At 39.8% G+C, this 21,073-nt stretch overlaps 1 protein-coding gene across 1 annotated transcript; it reads right to left on the reverse strand.

The window, feature by feature from the left end:
- Window positions 1-488: 488 nt before the first annotated feature.
- Window positions 489-20,622, reverse strand: ufsp2 (ufm1-specific peptidase 2). The gene is made up of 12 exons (XM_017681745.2): window positions 20,525-20,622; window positions 19,952-20,030; window positions 18,822-19,005; window positions 18,650-18,707; window positions 17,093-17,247; window positions 16,281-16,473; window positions 13,320-13,466; window positions 11,657-11,821; window positions 10,677-10,801; window positions 8,526-8,602; window positions 5,106-5,230; window positions 489-665 (listed from the first exon to the last, which is right to left on the reverse strand). The coding sequence occupies exons 1-12, from the start codon at window positions 20,525-20,527 to the stop codon at window positions 579-581; spliced, it is 1,398 nt and encodes a 465-aa protein (XP_017537234.1). The 5' UTR covers window positions 20,528-20,622; the 3' UTR covers window positions 489-578.
- Between the last annotated feature and the right edge of the window lie 451 nt (window positions 20,623-21,073).

Below are 21,073 nucleotides of genomic sequence, written 5' to 3' on the forward strand. Positions count from 1 at the left end.
TTCACTGACCATGAAAATCAGGCTGCACAGTTCTGACGGATTCACTCTTATTGACGTGGAGAACGCAGAACGCTCTGCTCAGGGGTCTCAGCTCCTCTCAGACTGAAGGGGATTCTATAACCCCCTTTCAATTGGATTGTGATTGGTTCCTAGACGCCTCATGGTGGTAAAAATACAGCGCTTTGAACTCAGATGGACCTTTTTGAATCACCCTGTATATTCAGTCCCACTAAGCCCTTGAACTGGGGCTGAGTGATACAGACAAAACACTGCTGTTGCAATTATATTTCTATGTGCTGTGATTGCAGCATATCTTGTATCAAAAATGGAATGGTAAATCAAAAAAGCCAATATCGTTATGAGGACTAACACTCTGCAGCCCTAATTTGAATCTAGCTTTGTAGCAACCACACCAGGTCAGCTGAATCAGGTAAAACCATGTAATGCTTGAAAATTAGTTTACAAAACGGAGGAATGTTGCTACAATGTTGTTGTTCTGGAATAAAGTGGTCTTTAATATTCGATGGTGGACGGTGTAGTTTTTTCCTGACAGTTAAGATGCCGACAGGTTGAAAAGCTCAGATGGTCTTTGGTGTCTGGGGAAGACAGAGGTTATAATAGGCGTTCTGGTCCCAGAATTCAGGTCCTTTCCATCCACACCAGCCCTGCAGACACAAACACAGCGAGAGAGACCAGATTTATACACAGATATTATAGATTTTAATAGCATAAATCAGGGTAACACATATACATACATGTTCTGACTCAGTTTTAAGTTAAATGCTACTGTAATAATATGCCTCAAGTTAGTAAATAGTAGTTACACACACAGGAATATAGTTTAGCTTTATTTTGGCAGTAAGGCTTATTAAAACATAAATGAAGACTAAATGCATTACTTACTTAGTAAGTAATGCATTTAGTCTTCATTTAGAAATAAGCCATAAATTAGTACTAAATTTTAGTCAATAACTTGGGCCTTAAATTTAGCCTTTAAGTAAGGAATACATTTAAAGTTAAGTGTTAAGTCAGTAATAAGTTTTAAGTAAAGAATATATTTAATAATGAATTTGAGCATTAAGTCAATAATAAGCTTTAAGTAAATAATACATTTAATTATGAAGTTGAGCATTAAGTCAGTAATAAGCTTTAAGTAAAGAATACATTTAATTATGAATTTGAGCATTAAGTCAGTAATAAGCTTTAAGTAAAGAAGTTAAGCATTAAGTCAATAAGCTTTAAGTAAAGAAGTTAAGCATTAAATCAATAATAAGCTTTAAGTAAAGAAGTTAAGCATTAAGTCAGTAATAAGCTTTAAGTAAAGAATACATTTAATTATGAAGTTGAGCATTAAGTCAGTAATAAGCTTTAAGTAAAGAATACATTTAATTATGAAGTTGAGCATTAAGTCAATAATAAGCTTTAAGTAAAGAATACATTTAATTATGAAGTTGAGCATTAAGTCAGTAATAAGCTTTAAGTAAAGAAGTTAAGCATTAAGTCAGTAATAAGCTTTAAGTAAAGAAGTTAAGCATTAAGTCAATAATAAGCTTTAAGTAAAGAAGTTAAGCATTAAGTCAGTAATAAGCTTTAAGTAAAGAAGTTAAGCATTAAGTCAGTAATAAGCTTTAAGTAAAGAAGTTAAGCATTAAGTCAGTAATAAGCTTTAAGTAAAGAAGTTAAGCATTAAGTCAGTAATACGCTTTAAGTAAAGAATACATTTAATTATGAAGTTGAGCATTAAGTCAGTAATAAGCTTTAAGTAAAGAATACATTTAATTATGAAGTTGAGCATTAAGTCAGTAATAAGCTTTAAGTAAAGAATACATTTAATTATGAAGTTGAGCATTAAGTCAATAATAAGCTTTAAGTAAAGAATACATTTAATTATGAAGTTGAGCATTAAGTCAGTAATAAGCTTTAAGTAAAGAATACATTTAATTATTAATTTGAGCATTAAGTCAATAATAAGCTTTAAGTAAAGAATACATTTAATTATGAAGTTGAGCATTAAGTCAGTAATAAGCTTTAAGTAAAGAATACATTTAATTATGAAGTTGAGCATTAAGTCAGTAATAAGCTTTAAGTAAAGAAGTTAAGCATTAAGTCAGTAATAAGCTTTAAGTAAAGAAGTTAAGCATTAAGTCAATAATAAGCTTTAAGTAAAGAAGTTAAGCGTTAAGTCAGTAATAAGCTTTAAGTAAAGAAGTTAAGCGTTAAGTCAGTAATAAGCTTTAAGTAAAGAAGTTAAGCATTAAGTCAGTAATAAGCTTTAAGTAAAGAATACATTTAATTATGAAGTTGAGCATTAAGTCAGTAATAAGCTTTAAGTAAAGAATACATTTAATTATGAAGTTGAGCATTAAGTCAGTAATAAGCTTTAAGTAAAGAATACATTTAATTATTAATTTGAGCATTAAGTCAATAATAAGCTTTAAGTAAAGAATACATTTAATTATGAAGTTGAGCATTAAGTCAGTAATAAGCTTTAAGTAAAGAAGTTAAGCATTAAGTCAGTAATAAGCTTTAAGTAAAGAAGTTAAGCATTAAGTCAATAATAAGCTTTAAGTAAAGAAGTTAAGCATTAAGTCAGTAATAAGCTTTAAGTAAAGAAGTTAAGCATTAAGTCAGTAATAAGCTTTAAGTAAAGAAGTTAAGCGTTAAGTCAGTAATAAGCTTTAAGTAAAGAAGTTAAGCATTAAGTCAGTAATAAGCTTTAAGTAAAGAAGTTAAGCATTAAGTCAGTAATAAGCTTTAAGTAAAGAAGTTAAGCATTAAGTCAGTAATAAGCTTTAAGTAAAGAAGTTAAGCATTAAGTCAGTAATAAGCTTTAAGTAAAGAAGTTAAGCATTAAGTCAGTAATAAGCTTTAAGTAAAGAAGTTAAGCATTAAGTCAGTAATAAGCTTTAAGTAAAGAATACATTTAATTATGAAGTTGAGCATTAAGTCAGTAATAAGCTTTAAGTAAAGAAGTTAAGCATTAAGTCAGTAATAAGCTTTAAGTAAAGAAGTTAAGCATTAAGTCAGTAATAAGCTTTAAGTAAAGAAGTTAAGCATTAAGTCAGTAATAAGCTTTAAGTAAAGAAGTTAAGCATTAAGTCAATAATAAGCTTTAAGTAAAGAAGTTAAGCATTAAGTCAGTAATAAGCTTTAAGTAAAGAAGTTAAGCATTAAGTCAGTAATAAGCTTTAAGTAAAGAATACATTTAATTATGAAGTTGAGCATTAAGTCAGTAATAAGCTTTAAGTAAAGAATACATTTAATTATGAAGTTGAGCATTAAGTCAGTAATAAGCTTTAAGTAAAGAATACATTTAATTATGAAGTTGAGCATTAAGTCAGTAATAAGCTTTAAAGAAGCTTAAGCCTTCAGCAACTGTGAATCTAATGGCTTTTTATTCAGTGCATGGCAATTATTTTGTATTGTTAAACTAATATTTTATGTAAATATGTCAGAGTGAGGATCCAAACAAGCTGTTGGTGTGTCCTGTTAATCGTGTTTGTTTTGTATGTGTGTGTGTGTGTGTGTGTGTGTGTGTGTGTGTGTTTTAGAGATAACAGGTTCCATATCACTGGCACTCGTTAAAGTGAAACTGTGTCATTGGATGTAACGCTGTTTCCGACCAGGTGGTGCAACGTCATGGTCTCTCTGTCATGTTTCTCTTTCACACTGACACACACACACACACACACACACCCACACACACACACACACACACACACACACACACACACACACACACAAAAACAAACACACACACACACACACACACACACACCCAGTAAAGGTATGCAGGATGGCAGTTAATGTGCCAGCTCACAGGTAAATAATAGCCTCTCAGGCTCTTAATATACTGTCGTAAAACTGCCAGTGAAAATATCCATTAAATATAAATTACTCATTTTTCAGTGTCAAAGCTGAAAACAACAAAATTTTGTCCGTTCTTTTCAGGAGACCCGCTTTCAGCTCCTCAAAGAATCTGCAGGCACGCCTCCAAAGCTCAGTCTGAGAAGCTGGTTGATTTTCTGAAGTGATCAAACCCATTCAGTGGTGTTGAGGTCTGGACTCTGGGGCGGTCAGTCTATCGTTCGGCTTCTCTGTTTGATGTGTCCGTTTCCTTTTCTCAGTGAGGTTCTTCTTGATCAGCTACACGTCCTTTCAGACCCACAGCGCTGAGTGGTCTTCTCACAGTGGGAGGATGGACAGAAACACCTGTGGATGCTTTCAGATCTGATTTTCTCCTCTGTGTCAGAGATGGAAAGCTTTAAATGCTGTTGACCTGATGGTGGTAGTTTTGGTGTCTACCAGCTCTTCCAGGTGGTTGTTAGGGGTCTCTATTTGCCTTTATCCAAGTGGATTATCTTTGACCTAATTTATATAAATAAATTGTATTTAATGGCCGTTCTGATTAGAAATATCGTTTTGTGTGGACAACTTGAACCTCGTGGTTAGTTTGTGGTCACTGATTAACACAGTTTAAACGATTCAGTCAGCAGTCAGACTAGACCGAACTCATCTCTTGGTACGTTTCCTGTACTTGCTTTCAGAAAATGAGTTAAACTCTAGCAAATGTTGCTAGAAATCTCCATAAAAAGCAGAACAAATTCATAGTAAAACCAGCAAGACCGCTGCTGTTTGTCGAGTCAAGGATTCAAGGTGGTTTGCATGTGTTCACGGCTTCCAATGGCTGCAAACGTGGATTATAATCAGGCCTTTTATCTGCGCAGCTCACCGACTTTACTCATTAACTCTATGGCTTATCAGCTGGGAAGTGTTTGTCTTCAGGAACAGGCCGGGGTGAAACTCAACCTGTGGACCTTTCACACACAGACTTTCTGTGAAACTACGAGGCTAACGGCGCTATAAAGAAATCGATTGGTGTCCAAGCGGTCCAGCGCTGGCTGCTGCTACAGCTGGCTATGCAAAGTTACATCACCAAGCATATCCGAGATCATCTAACAGCTGGTCACAGTGTGAGGCTGATAAAACGGACAGTGAGCGGAGAAACAGGGAGGTGGTCAGAATGTTACATATGCTTTTATGCAAGCGGCCACAGACCCAGAGAGCTCAGTGTGCTGATTGGTCAATGCGGCGGTCAGTCATACCTTCTCAGTGATGATCTGCAGGTCCTCTCCGCCCGTGTAATGTGGGTCCAGGATGAGGAAGCGGATGTCCCCACTGGACTCACTCCAGGCCACGCCCAGGATGGTGTGCGCCAACACGCCCCCTCCTGGCACAGAAGAATGACACCGATTTGAAAGACGGGTGCATATCATTGCATTAGCACCCATTCATAACTGCCTTAAGATGTCGTTGGGGTCAGCCGGACCCAGTGAACACCATCCTGAGTCTCACAAGGTTGTACTGTTTTGCTTCATGGATTTGGTCCAACAGGAAGGTGTGTCCTGGCTGCTTTTCACACGGAACAGTCAGAGTGGTCAGATGAATTACAGGAGTGGCTCATTTGGTAATGTTTTAAACAGATGCCATTAAAAGTAAAGCAGAAACCATATAACAGTGGCCAGTTTTGAGATGATAACACATGCTAGATACAGCAGAACTGGACTAAAGGCTGAATACATATGTCCCTTTGATGGCCACGATGTTTTCTCTCCTTTCCAAAGAGGCTGCAACTTCATTTACTTGCTTACTCACTAGGTGGTTCTAGATGGTTCATCTATAAACAGCAAATACTGTCATTCCAGTTAGACTACAAAACATATTTAACCAGGAACGGCTCATTTAATAAGAAGCAGAAACCTTTCGGTTGACTTTTTGTGCTGAAACTTCCCGGAAAACCGTTGCGAAACAATTTAGTGCAACTTGACAATTACAAATACCAAATAAAAAAATAAGTGACTGTTTTACTGTTTTAATCGGATTTAATAGGATTCACTCAACGTGTTATGTTATCTGCATTGTCACTGGCTTAACAGACAGACAGATATAGATACTTTATTGATCCCGCAGGAAATTTTGCAGCCAGTAGCAGTCACACAACACCAGTGGTGGACAGTAACTGAGTAACTGAGCAAATGTAATTGGTTTCTGTACTTTAGTATTTTTGGTGTATCTGTACTGAAGTTTCTCCGTTCTGGGCGACTTTTTCCTTTCACTCCACTACATTTCAGAGTCTAATATCCGACTTTTTCCTCCGCTACATTTTGAGAAATCTGTCGTTCCTTTTGGTTTCTGTGTGTATAAAAACGTAACATGTCAAAACGAAAGAAGCGCAAAGCCAGAGCACCAATCAGGGCCCAGCGGTCACTTTGTTTAGAGCTGGTTTTGACCTGCTGGTCATACCGACACTAATTAATGACGTTCTATCAAAAGACTGGTTTACCAAGAGAGACGCTGGAGGACTTTCACCTGAAATGAGTTCATGAAGCCAGTCTGGTTATAAAAATGATAACAGGACATCAGAGCCAGAATTACTCTTTTAGTACTTTTACTTTATACTTAAGTACATTTGAAGGTAAATACTTTAGTACTTTTACTCAAGTGGAGGTCTAAAGGGAGGAACTTCTACTTTTATTGGAGTAATATTTTAACTTGGGGGGGGGGGGGTCCTCTACTTTAACTCAAGTACATGATTTGTGTACTTCGTCCACCACTGCACAACACAGGACAGTTATAATAATAATAATGATAATAATTTCACCTCTGCATTTAACCCATCCGTGAAGTGAAACACCACATACACTCTAGTGAACACACACACACACACACACACACACACACACACACACACTAGGGGGCAGTGAGCACACTGAGGATCGACTCTGGGGATCGAACCGGTGACCTTCCAGTCACGAGGCTGGTTCCCTAACCTGCAGCCCATGACTGCCCCCAAACAAGCAGTTCACTGGCCGGGACGTCATGGGCTGGAGGTTAGGCAACCAGACTCGTAATAATGAAAATAATAATGATAATAATAATAATAATAATAATAATAATAATGATAAGGGTGGGTAATTCACAAGTTTGAGACAGGTGCAATTGTTGTGGCTGTGTTTTCAACAAGCTTCAGGCTTAAAGTTTGTTGCAGCAAGCTTCACATTACACAACACAAGTGAAATTTGTTTTCCTGTAAGTTTCAAGCAACTAAAGTTGTGGAAATGTTTTGCAACATAAAGGCAGCCTTAAAACTGCAGGGCCAGTTCTGTTCACAAACACTGGCTGTGTACCAAACCACATACTATTACACTGTACAAATGAACGTACTGTTAATAACGGTGTACTATTTTTGACAAAATATTTAGTGCATATTTAATTTTTTTACATTGCATAAAAATGAGACACCTGGTAAGTAGGAGAAACTTCAATACTATGAGATATTAGTATGAGATAAATGCTTATTATTACAGTCTTACTGATTACGACATAATTATGAGAAACATTCCTGTTTTCATGACTAATTAATTGGTGGACACTGATTTTGATTTCAACTGTAGATTGTGATTCTTTGTCCAGGATTCTGCTTAGTCTTCTGGCACCCTTGAGCAGGGCTGAACGATTTGGAGAAAAATATCAAATTGCGATTTTTCTGATCGATATTGTTACTGCGATTTAAACTGTGGTTCTTTTCTGTAAAGTGAAGTTCAGGCCTGGTATTTTGACCACTTTTTTTGGGTTTGAGACTTGAACACTAAACATGCCAAACTGCCAGTTAGTTGTGGTTGTGATGTCACAGCATACAGTTGTTTGGTTGCTTCTGATTGGTCTAACTTATCTACAGGCAGTTTACAAGCTCTTATACTAGCTTCATATTCCCCAATTAAGACAACACTGAGTGCTTTTAGATGCATTTAATAATCCTAAAACTGTAGAAAATCAGATTTTGTCAGTAATCCGATCAACGCGTTTGCATGAACTTGAGTAATCAGATAATGTGGGAACTCCAGGTCTACATGAGTCAGACAGTCATCAGATTTCTGCTTTTCAACCAGCCAATAAGCTCACAGAAGAAGATGTGATATAAATGCAATGGAAAACTCAAAACCTTTTGTCGCTGGTTAAAAAAAAAAGCTGAAAATATGAACATACATTGTCTAGAAGATGAGGGATATTTACATCCTTCATTTCGTCATGCATGTATTTGGTTTCAGCGCCGCTCCAACAGTGTTTTGCTGCGTCTCGCGGCGATGCTGCTCGCTTAGTTCCGGTACCGTGGTCTGTTTTCACACATGCTCAGACCGAGACAACCGAAAGAAATCAGAGTAAGAGTTCATCTGATCAAAAAACCTGCTCTCTTAATCAGATTTCTTAATCGGATTTCTAGATAGGAGTATGGTGTTTACATGACCACTTGAATAATCAGATAACAGCAGAAATCTGATTATGATGGGATTATTGAACGCATGTAAACACAGTCATTGTTAATATAAAATTGCCTATAATTAAAATTGCTGCTCTTGCGATTTGACAATTGCAATCTCGATATAAAAACGATTAATCTTTCTGTTGGACCCTTGAGGTTTACAACTGCATCTGCTGCAGAGTATCTGTGGAGAATTCTGACTCACCAATCATAATGGGCGTTCCCACAGTCTCGAAGTGATTGGCCAGCTCTCTGCCTTTGGAAGCCAGCTCAGACCCCCGACTGCAACAGAAGAAACGACAGGTCAGTAACATGATTGGGTATAAAAGTTTCTTTCAGAAGTACACCACTCTGTGAAAGATAGCAAAGAACTTCTGCTTTTCATCATCTACGGTATATAATAATATTAAAAGATTCAGAGAATCTGGAGAAATCTCTGTCTGTGAGGGACGAGGCTAAAAACCAGTATCTGCTGGCCGTGATCTTTGGGCCCTCAGGCAGCACTGCATTAAAAACAGACATGATTCTGTAGTGGAAATCACTGCATGGGCTCAGAAACACTTCTGAAAACCACTGTCTGTGAACACAGTTCATCACTGCATCCACAAATGCTGTTAAACTCTAAAACACAAAGAAGAAACCAAATATAAACAGGATCCAGAAACGCTGCCACCTTCTCTGGGCCTGAGCTCATTTAATATGGACTGAGGGGAAGTGGAAAAATGTCCGGCGGTCCGACGAAAAGTGTCCTCCGGGCTGAAGACCACTCAGCTTGTTATCAGTGCAGTTCAAAAGCCAGTATTCATGATGGTTTAGGGGCATTGGTGCACATGGCATGGGTGACGTTTACGGTCAAGACACCATTAATGCTGAATGATATATACATGTTTCTACAACATCTGCTGCCATCCAGATGACGTCTTTTTCAGGGAAGGCCTTGATTATTTCAGCAAGACAGTGTAAAACCACAGCAACATTATGAAACGAAAAATATGACAAAAGTGATCCAGAACTGCAGAGTCGCTGAAATCCTGCATCAAACAAGAACAGGAAAACATCTCACTTTCAAAACTACAGCAGTGTCACTTCAGTTCCCAGGTGCTTACAGAGTGCTGTTAAAAGAAGAGGTTATGCAGCACGGCGGTAAACATGGCCCCGTTTTGGAACGTGTTGTTGGCATCAAATTCAAAATGGGCATTTATTTTTCAAAAAAACAAAGTTTGAGTTTCAGCATTTGATATGTTGTCTTTGTAGCATTTTCCTTTAAAAAATACGGTTTGCATGATTTACATATCATTACGTTTTATTTATATTTACATTCCACAAAGCGTCCCAACCTTTTTGGAAATGGGGCTCTACATTAAAAATAAAACATGTTTTGTGCTTTTCTATAAAGCTGCCAGTTTGGAGATACTTGCTTTTATTTGGACAGTGACATAGCAAAATATATCTCAGCATACAGTCGCAGTCAATAATTTGTACACACCACACCGAACGTACAGTCGTACACAAAAGATGCCGCAGGTTAAAAGACTGTAAATCTCCTGTAAATCTAATTTGAGACTTTCTAATTCACAATGTTTTCCTGAAGAGTTTATTGACTTTTCTTTGACTTTTGTGTGGTAAGCCCTTCACAATGCTGTGACATGAGATAAGGACTTGTTTACATTCATCTCCAATCAATCCTACCAGACACGGCACTATGGTTCAGGAGCTGGAGCTGGGGCTTTCAGTCGTCGTCTAACTGGGTGAAAGGTGACTATTCTTTATTTTTATCCATTCTTTTAATTACGTTTTCTTTTTCATGTTCCTGTAATAACGAGAAACATCGTTCATATTTAATTTTATAATCTACTTCACTTCTGAACTTCGCTGTGTGGTCTTCTGTTACTTTTTAGGGAATATCACATCACATTACTTACGGACAGGTGTTCTAAACGTTCCCAGTCATGCAGTTTATTAGCCCAATTGAACTTGTCGAATAAATTTGAAACATAAAATTTGACCTGTGCAACAGTGACAGTACATTTTATATGTTTGATGTTTTTTACCTAATTAAACTAAAATAATTAAGCAAGCAGATAGAAGTTAAGCACAAAATTTGTAGCATTTGTTTGTCCCCGGTGGAGGACGTGTTCACTTTCACTCAGAAAATCAACAAATCTGAAGGTGTCTTAAAGACATGTGATCTAAAGGCATATGCTTGAAATAGTAGCTACTAGTAGAAATACAAAAAGTGAAGTAAACATCTAAAATTGATATTTCCAAAATCTGAACACTTTTATTTACATTTTATTACATTTACATGAAGAAACGGTATTTTGGGGTGCAAATACAAACACACAGCACACGGTACCTGACAAACAAGATCTTCGAGGTGACCCCCAGCAGCTGGTTGAGGACGGCCTGCACCTCTATAGAGCCGATCCACTGGCGAGAGCCCACAAAGCGGGGCTCTTTATCCCCCACATCCACCAGAGCCTGAAGAACAGAAAAACACGATTGACATGACAGAATCAGTGTTTACTGTAGTTTTTAATCACTAGGCGTTGGCAAAAATGCACCAATAAATCACTAAAGCCGAAAAACTATATTATCCAGGGTTCAACACAGCAACGTTTCCCTAACATGAAAATTCACTGTTCTGTCAATGAATAATCTCTTTGTCATATCGAGATCATTTTTCTTCATCTTTTTGCAATGAATACAGCTTGAACTGCTCAACATACAGGCTCCATTTAAACGTTTAGCCTTTCAATGGATCATGTGGATTTTTAGCATCCTCACCTAATAATTTCATAATTCTGCATTCTTCATTTATCTTTCTTTCTTCCACCTCTATATTTTCCCTGTGGTATATTTTCCTACCACTACCCACTACACTACACCAGCCACTACCCACTACACTACACCAGCCACTACCCACTACACTACACCAACCACTACCAACTACACTACACCAACCACTACCCACTACACTACAACAACCACTACCCACTACACTACACCAGCCACTACCCACTACACTACACCCACCCACTACCCACTACACTACACCAGCCACTACCCACTACACTACACCAACCACTACCCACTACACTACACCAACCACTACCCACTACACTACACCAACCACTACCCACTACAACAACCACTACCCACTACACTACACCAACCAGCAGGTGTGTCTATATTTGGTGCAAATTGCTTAAATTCACTGCTTAAAAACATTTATTTTGGTAATATGGTATTCACATATCAGAAGAAATGCAAATACAGTAGCAGCATCTGTTGTACCTCTGTTATCATGGCATGTACGTGTGTGTGTGTACGTACCTGCTGTATCTCTGTGTGAGTGGGCACTGCTCTGTCCGTGTAGCCCTGCTGCTGAAACCAGGAGCAGATGGTCTGAAGTGAGCGATACGCGCAGCCCCAGCCGTTATCATCCACACGATCCTGCATGTAGTGATGATAACTGTACACGCCCCTCACCACGGACACCTGCGGAGAGAGACGGAGGCGGAGTTAAAAACATTTTTATTCTCATCTTTAATATATTAGTTCCTCAGGCCTACAGACCCTCTTTTCTTCAGCAGATGACCACACATGAAGTCAGAGACTGAGAAGCCGAATTCTAGTTACATGAGAGGTACTCATGGAATTCCTAGTGTTTGTGATGTACTGGTGCAGAATGTAGGTAAATACTCCAATTACCACTGTTGTTGGAACAAAACCTTGTATCTCCAAAATGGTAACTTTACGGGAGAAGGAAAAAACATGCTTTAATTTCAACGGAAGTCAAAGGAACCAGAATTTTTCCCAAGTCATTTTGGAACGTTTCTTTTGGTCCATTCTTCATGAAATTTATACACAGGATAAAGAACGACAGGCTTTTTCAAATCATGCCAAAAACGGAAAAACAACAAAAAGTGAGATACGAGGTTTTCTTCCCCCAACAGCAATATATATTTACATTATGTTGGGTGAAACTTTGTATGCATGCAACATATTTTTGGTGCAACTTGACAGTGACACGAAGCAACCCAACAATAATGAATGACACATTTGATTATTCCATTAAGACAAATTAGCAGCTTGCATATTGATGCATTGTATCGATCTCACTATAAAAACAGCCTGCGGTGTGTTCTTCTGCACTAGTATGTGTAAATAGAGTAGACAAGAAAGACAGATCAAAAAAACGAGTGAACATGTGGTGTGAATGGTGGGGGAAGCGGTGTTAATGTGATAACAGCATGCAACAATATTAAACGATATTATTATATTAAATTAGTATTACAATAAGCTGTTATCGTAAGCTGGCTAGACCAACCACACAGTTACAGAAACGTCCGTTTTCCAGCTTGTGTGTTCTTACAGTTCGGGCAGCTTCTGGAAAGCCAGAGAACATATCAGTTCCGCCTCGGAACACAGACTAACGAGAAAAATATATTTCCTGTTGTGCATCTTAACCTCTTGTTCTCCAGGGTATATTTTGGTTTGTCTGTCTGAACTTTCGTGGAAGTTATTCAGCAACTGCCTGAAATAAATGTAAATGTTTATTTTATTTATTTTTTGTAAAAGCTCCCCTCAGATTTGTGTTTTATGATCTCCACATGTCACTATACGCTTACAGTTTACTGCTGAAAGCCAAAAATTTCTGATGCTCTTTGTGTTATTTTCTAAAAGTAATGTTTCCAGAGCAGATCACTGAAGATACGCCGTCTGTTTATAGTTTAGAGCCCAGATTTGGGGAAAAACGGGTCGACTTTCAGTAGAAAAACAAACTGTAATTTTTTTTTATTTACTGTGTGTAAATTTCATAATGAATGGACTAAAATGACTTGGGAAGACGTCTGGCTCCATTGACTTACATTAAAAGTATTTCTTTTTCTTCTCCTGTACAGTCACCATTCTGGAGATTTGAGGATTTCTTCAGAGAACAGCAACATACAGGATTCCAACATATATATGTGTGTGTGTGTGTGTGTCCTCTCACCTTGGCCTCCTCCACGTTGGGTGCTGTCAGGCGAGTGTGTGGATTGCGCAGGTAGCCGTCCTTATACGCCTCGTCTGGGAAGTGAAATGCATTGGCCCTCCGGAAATACGGCCTGTCACTAGGCAACCCATATTTCCCGTGCAGCTCCTGCGTAAACAGAGATCGCCGATTAGTAAGGGTGTGAAATGGGAATCAGTGCATTGATCTGAAGATGCTGACTTAACTGCGTCTGCCAGATTAGACTATCACAGATATAATATTACATATTATTATTATTATATTTTAAATTATAAACACTTCTAAGCAGTCAGTGCAGGTCATTATTCTGAATGATGGAATGACACAGTACCGGGAATAATGGCATACAATACTCCAAAAGTGTCATAAGACCCACATCTTAAACTTTTCTTGTCTTGTATTTTCCCCCCGTCCACTTCTGACGCTTGTGTACCACAAACACAGGCCTAATTCATGTTTACAGCACCATTTTAACCTCTCCATGTCCATTAGAATTAAATGGGTTGTTTGTGTTTGTTTTTTTAAGTCTGTTTTCACAACTAATTTGTTTGCTAAACCCCGAATCAGAGTTTCGACACTTAATTCTGTGTAACTGTTGATGTTTGTGAGCATGCGCACAACAATATAGAGCAGAGGTCACTAATAGGCGGACCGCTTTTTTTTTTTTATTGTTGAAATCTGACCGAACTGGACTTTATTTGATCTGACGTTCAGTAAATGTTGTTGAAATCTGACCGAACTGGACTTTATTTGATCTGATGTTCAGTAAATGTTGTTGAAATCTGCCTGAACTGGACTTTATTTGATCTGATGTTCAGTAAATGTTGTTGAAATCTGCCCGAACTGGACTTTATTTGATCTGATGTTCAGTAAATGTTGTTGAAATCTGCCCGAACTGGACATTATTTGATCTGATGTTCAGTAAATGTTGTTGAAATCTGCCCGAACTGGACTTTATTTGATCTGATGTTCAGTAAATGTTGTTGAAATCTGCCCGAACTGGACATTATTTGATCTGATGTTCAGTAAATGTTGTTGAAATCTGCCCGAACTGGACTTTATTTGATCTGATGTTCAGTAAATGTTGTTGAAATCTGCCCGAACTGGACATTATTTGATCTGATGTTCAGTAAATGTTGAAATCTGCCCGAACTGGACTTTATTTGATCTGATGTTCAGTAAATGTTGAAATCTGACAGAACTGGATTTTATTTGATCTGATGTTCAGTAAATGTTGTTGAAATCTGACAGAACTGGATTTTATTTGATCTGATGTTCAGTAAATGTTGTTGAAATCTGACTGAACTGGACTTTATTTGATCTGATGTTCAACTGTCGACTGTATAAGATGCTGATATTCCTACTAGGCCACTTCAGTAAACAGTATATGGCACTGGGTCATGATGTAAGTTAGACATGACGTTCTAGACCTTTGCTTGAGGACGTTTTCTCTAACTGGACCTTACTGAACTTTAATTACATACCCCTGGTAAAGATTTTGCTTCCACAGTACTACTAGTATTAACTACTAAGTAAGCACCGCTAGCAAGTAAAGTCCCTAATGAGCCAATCTAGCCACTTCAGGTGTGTGTTTTAATCGCTGCAAACAATGAACAAGTATAGAAAACGAAATCGTTACTTGCAAATTGTTTATAAGACATTGTAAAACACACAGTTCTGATCCTAAAATCTGATTGGCTGTGCCGCAGTCGAAGCGGTTTCAAAATACTGTATATAGCTATGATGCCTCACTATAACTGAACTCCCTGTATCACGAAAAACCCTTGTGCTGGAATGATCTTTGACTCTAATGCTGGTCGTACGGCGCACCGAGTGAACTGATGAAGTAAGAACCCGTTTATTGTTTAAACTGAGGGCCTTAACTAGAACCGGGCTGGCCAGCTGGCTAACAGGCTAAAAGAGCCAACAACCTAAACAGCTCCATCATTAATATCACAGGCTTGAATTAAAGCACCTGGAGTATGATTTACAGTAAAACCGCAGTATCAAAGTCTAAAAATATCACTTGAACGTTTTTCACGCTTAAAATGTCCATCAGTCCGAAGTCCGTCAATCCCAGGCTGCATCCCAAACGGCTCCGTACGCACTCCCTAAATAGTGTTCTAGCTGTGGGGTTTCTGAAATTCTAGCCTCTACAGCCAAACAGTGCATTATATGTCAAGTGTGGATGTAGCTGAATCCCAAATGACTAATATCAAGCAGCGTTGTGGTGCAAAAGCCAGTATTTAAACGCCTCCGTAGTGCACTATGTAGGGAGCAGGGAGCTGTTTGAGACTCAGCCCCAGCGTGAGAAGAGGGCGCCGCTGGATTGGTGCTACAGAAGACTCACGGTGGTGACTTGGTGAGTAAAAAGTACTTATATTTTGTACCAAAAGTACCAAGTTATTTGTCAAAAACCATATTTAACGCTGGCTGCCACTGTATAGAAGCAATGAGCCACTGAAGACCGTACATTACAGTGATTTTATCATGGAGAAGGGGGTGTCAGAACACCATCCCTGGGATTAAATCACAGTAATGCACGGCCTTTTGTGGCTTATCGCTTCATTTAATTTTCAGCTTTTCTCATGATTTTCATGATTTCATGATCAGGCCAGCCCTATTGCTTCATTACAATTGTACTGCTTGTCTATAGACGATACGAACATCTGTAAAGAGCCAGATGTGAAAACCTACGTGGACTAAAACTGATTTAAAACTGCAGCTGACGTTTCATATACGGACCTCATGGACGAGGAGTGGACACTGGTCGGTTTGAAAGATGGGCCCTTTAAATGTCTGTCTACTTGTCATGACTTTTGACACTAATAATGACGATGAACAACAGACTGCAGCTGCCTGACTGACCCTTCTGTCGCTGTATGACGGTGAAGTGACCAGGCCTGCAGCCTGCATGGGCCTGTATGTGTGTGGGTGTTCTACCTCTCTCACGGTCAGCAGCTGACTGTCCGGCACTCCTGCAGGGTAAATAACAGTGACCAGTCCAGAAGACTCTGGGAGCTGAAAGTGGAAAGGCTGAGGCAGCAGCAGAGATGAGCCTTTCCTGTACTTCAGCACCACTTCCTCCATGTCTGATAACTGGCCGCACAGCGCCCCCACCAGGCCCGAACACACACTGCAGCAAAAATAGTGCTTAGTGTACCTACAAAGGAGTTAGCTTTGTACAAACTTCATTTCTAGAAATGTTAGGACGGTACACGGAACGCAAATAATAAAAGACAGCAGGGATTTATACGCCGGTCAGGCCTAACATTCTGACCACCTCCTTGTTTCTCCGCTGACTGTCCACTTTATCAGCTCCACTTACTGTATAGCTGCACTCTGTAGTTCTACAGTTACAGACTGTAGTCCATCTGCTTCTCTGATACTCTGTTACCCTGTTCTTCAGTGGTCAGGACCCCCATGGACCCTCACAGAACAGGTACTATTTGGGTGGTGGCACTGCTGTGTCTGATCCACTCAGACCAGCGCAACACACACCATCACACCACCACGACCACGTCAGTGTTACTGCAGTGCTGAGAATGATCCACCACCCAAACAGTACCTGCTCTGTGAGGGTCCATGGGGGTCCTGACCACTGAAGAACAGGGTGCAGAGGAACAGATGGACTACAGTCTGTAATTGTAAGGCCTGGTAATCAGATGAAGAAACACCACTGCAATGGAACTACAGGACAAATGACTAGGAAACACCGATAAAGGCAGGAGGAGTGTGGACGGAGCTGCACTCACGAGCCGAGCGAGTCCTGCCCCGATGCAGAGAACACACAGTCCACACACAGAGGCATCCTCGCACTGTGCTGCTGCTTGGCCACTCTACAGAGGCTGAGAGCTCTACTCTCCCCTGACTCTGTGACCTCCCACAGCAGCTTCAGGTTCACCACACTCTAAAAAGAGAGAGAGAGAGAGAGAGAGAGAGAGAAAGAGAAGAGAGAGAGAGAGAGAGAGAGAGAGAGAGAGAGAGAGAGAGAGAGAGAGAGAGAGAAGGCGGCGCTGTAACTCATTTTAAATCAGAAGAGGTGGAGAACGCAGCCTCATTAGAGCCTGATCGATGTTTCACTGGGCTGATAAAAATGACCTGATATTTAAGGCTCAGTTACAATCAAAAGTCCAGACCTCAGCACCACTGAATGGGTTTGATCACTTCAGAAAATGATCAACCAGCTTCTAAGACTGAGCTTTGGAGGCGTGTCTGCAGATTCTTTGAGGAGCTGAAAGTCTCCAGAACAGAACGGACGCTGTAAAATTCAGAAAGCTGAAAAATTCAATAATTATGCTTAGTTTTTACTATTTTTGTGTAATGTTACACAAATTACAGTTAAATTAGTTAAATATGTTGGTTTTTTTTTCAGATTTTTCAGTCCATGAAAAATTAGTACCTTGTAATGACGGTTCTGACTGGACGTGAAGTGAAAGGAGGTGCTCTGACTTTTTCACAGGACTATATAAGGTGATTTATAAGTAGGTTGATTTATATTCATGTTCTTTGAGATGAGACTTTGTGATTTACTTGCTGTTTTGCTGTCAATAAAGCACTGTTTAACTAAAACAGCTGGGATCTATATAAAGGGGAACTCCGCCGATTTTTCCAGATTTCTGCGAAATTTAGTGGTTCAGATGTAACCAAAGTCTTTATGAGTGGTTTGATGTGAAACGGTTGATTGCAGAGACTCATGTTTTTACAGTGGTGGTGATAGGAACCAGGGGTCGCCATGACTACAACACAAATAGAAACATTTTATTTACCATCCAAAACCACCAGCGAACCTACACATGTCATGAGTTTTATATGGGAAAATAGTCATAAATCTGACAAAATACCTTTTCTTTGGGGACTATTTTGCCTCTCGATGTTCTGCGTGTATCCCTCCACCGTGAATGGATTCGGATTGACAAGACATTTTAGGCCAAAATCTTACACAAAACTACCATAAAACAGTGTCTCAGTCGTCAGGCAGTGAATTCATACGCATTTCATGTAATAACCTTCTGTGAGGGAGCTTTTAGAGGTGGACGTCTGGTTCCTATCACCGCCACTGTGAACGATTCTGACTTGGTACGTTTCTTTAGAACAGAGCCATTCACACCGAACCGCTCTGAATGAGTTTGTTTACATCTCAACCAGTGAATTACGTGGAACTTTAAAAAGATTGGTGGAGTTCCCCTTTTTGGTTTTCAGTATATAAAACTGCTATCGGAATTTTAGCTCCTTAAAATTCGATTTGGCTCCATATCAACCACATCGCCTTATCACTTATTCTTTTCCATTGTAATAAAAGATGGACTCACAGGACCAGCATCTCTTTTATCCTTCCTTTTGGACTTCTTGCTCCCTCCATCTTCCGCTCTGTGGATCAGAGGCAGCAGGAGTTTAGGAACTACAGCAAAGGTTTTGCATCCACACTCCAACATAACAAGCATGTTCTTCCAAAAACACCTCCACTCAGCTCTCTGTACTCACTCTCTGTACTGCTGGATGTCTCTACACGGCGTTCCTTCAGTCAGATGCTCTGCGGTGGACTGTAAGCCCTTATTGGGCCACAGCAGTACAGAGCTGTTACAGAGGGTGAAAACGAGGCTTTCGGACGACACTCTGGAGCGGAGGGCCTGGAAGGATTTGCAGATGGCGCTCTGTCCTTGGGTTTCTGAAACAAACCAGACTCCCTGTTCAGCTTCTCAGGCCCAGGCCAGTTCACTTAATAACTGCCAACAGAATCATACAGCTCGAGTGCTTTCAGCAAGTAGCATCCATAGCAACATCCTAGCAACGTCTTAGTAAACACCTCAGATACCATACCAACTGTCTATCAACGCCCTAGCAAGCGCCTGAGATACCAGAGGAACCATCTAGCAACACCCTAGCAACCGCCTGGGATACCATAGCAACCGTCTAGCAACATCCCAGCAACCACCTGGGATACCATAGCAACCGTCTAGCAACATCCCAGCAACCACCTGGGATACCATAGCAACCGTCTAGCAACATCCCAGCAACCACCTGGGATACCATAGCAACCGTCTAGCAACATCCTAGCAATCACCTGGGATACCATAGCAACCGTCTAGCAACATCCTAGCAACCACCTGGGATACCACAGCAACTGTCTAGCAACATCCCAGCAACCACCTGGGATACCACACCAACAATCTGGTTACATAGTAATCACTTGGGATACCACCACAACTGTGTAGCAACACCCTAGCAAGCACCTGGGATACCATAGCAACCATCGAGCAACATCCTAGCAACCACCTGGGATACCACACCAACCATCTGGTTACATAGTAATCACTTGAGAAACTATAACAACTGTCTAGCAACACTCTAGCAACCTCTTGGGATACCATAGCAGCTGTCTAGCAACAACCTGGGATACCATAGCAACCATCTAGCAACATCCTAGCAATCACCTGGGCTACCAAAGCAACCATCTAGCAGCACGCTAGCATCTACCTGGGCTACCATAGCAACAGCCAACAACAACTTGGCAAGCTGTGCAATCACTCATATGAGTATCTAGCAGAGTTAGGCGATGATTAGCTGACAGCAGCAGTTAATACTTGTATTAATAGCAGCTACAATGGTGTTACCATTAGAGGAGTCTAGCTGGCAGGAGAACTCCAACACGCCCCTCAGTCGAAAAATAAGGGAGCCGTTTTCTGTGAGAACCTGTTAGAACCCAAAAACAAACACAAGTGGTGCATAAAATCTGAGAACACTGGCTATTCTCCACTTAAACTGCGCCCTGAGCAGAAGACGTGTGGAGGAAGCAATCACCGGCTGCTCTGCTCATACAGAGAAGACCACGACTCTGAAACTAGCTCCGTTCCACCTTAAATAGCACAGCGGTTAACTGTACCAATTAAGGTGGAACTGGGAACTCGAATAAGAAGCTGGCGAACAGGACGCCTCGCGATAAACGAAGCCTTATTCGGATTTCCAGCTGCCGGACCATTTAAGGTGGACCGGGAAAAGGGAATAAGATGCCCAGCTCCAGCCTCTTCGGTGACACGAGCTCTTTCACAGCTGTAATAAGAGCTTTAAGAAGAGCTTTAATAAGAGTTTAATACAAACTTTAATAAGAGTTTAATAAAAGCTTTAATAAGAGTTTAATAAAAGCTTTAATAAGAGTTTAATAAGAGTTTAATAAGATCTCAACTCACCATTTTAGTGATTCAGTCTCAGGACACAGTGAGAGGCATGACGTATCACAACATTGCCGGCTTCTTCTGCTTAGAAGGAAGACGGGAAATAGCGCCCCCACTGGACTGGAGCTTCTACTACAAAAAACACAACAAATACAATGAAATCAGCAAATAAATAAAATAACATTTACTCAATATCACAATGCTCGTGTCGTTTTAGGCACCAAAAGTGGTCATAAATAATTTTTACATGACCATTTCAGATCTCAATTCACCCCTGAAAATAATCCTGTTTTTGGTACTGTGCCTTTAAGACTGAGTAATGTAAATGACCCCTGCTCTGATTGGTTGCCCTCTATCCTGCTTTATTAAAGGTCAGTCCAGGCTGAAACACTCCTTATAACTTCAGCGTGACTGGGCGGAGCTACACGGCTTCAGGCTGAATAGGCGGACAAACGTGAACGAGTTTCTTTGTGACATCACAGAAACGAGAATTCAGAACAGACGTAGACTATATTGCCAAAAGTATTCAGTCACCCAACCAAATCACTGAATTCAGGTGTTCCA

The sequence above is a fragment of the Pygocentrus nattereri genome, chromosome 22, assembly GCF_015220715.1.
Source record: "Pygocentrus nattereri isolate fPygNat1 chromosome 22, fPygNat1.pri, whole genome shotgun sequence".
Lineage (NCBI taxonomy): Eukaryota > Metazoa > Chordata > Actinopteri > Characiformes > Serrasalmidae > Pygocentrus > Pygocentrus nattereri.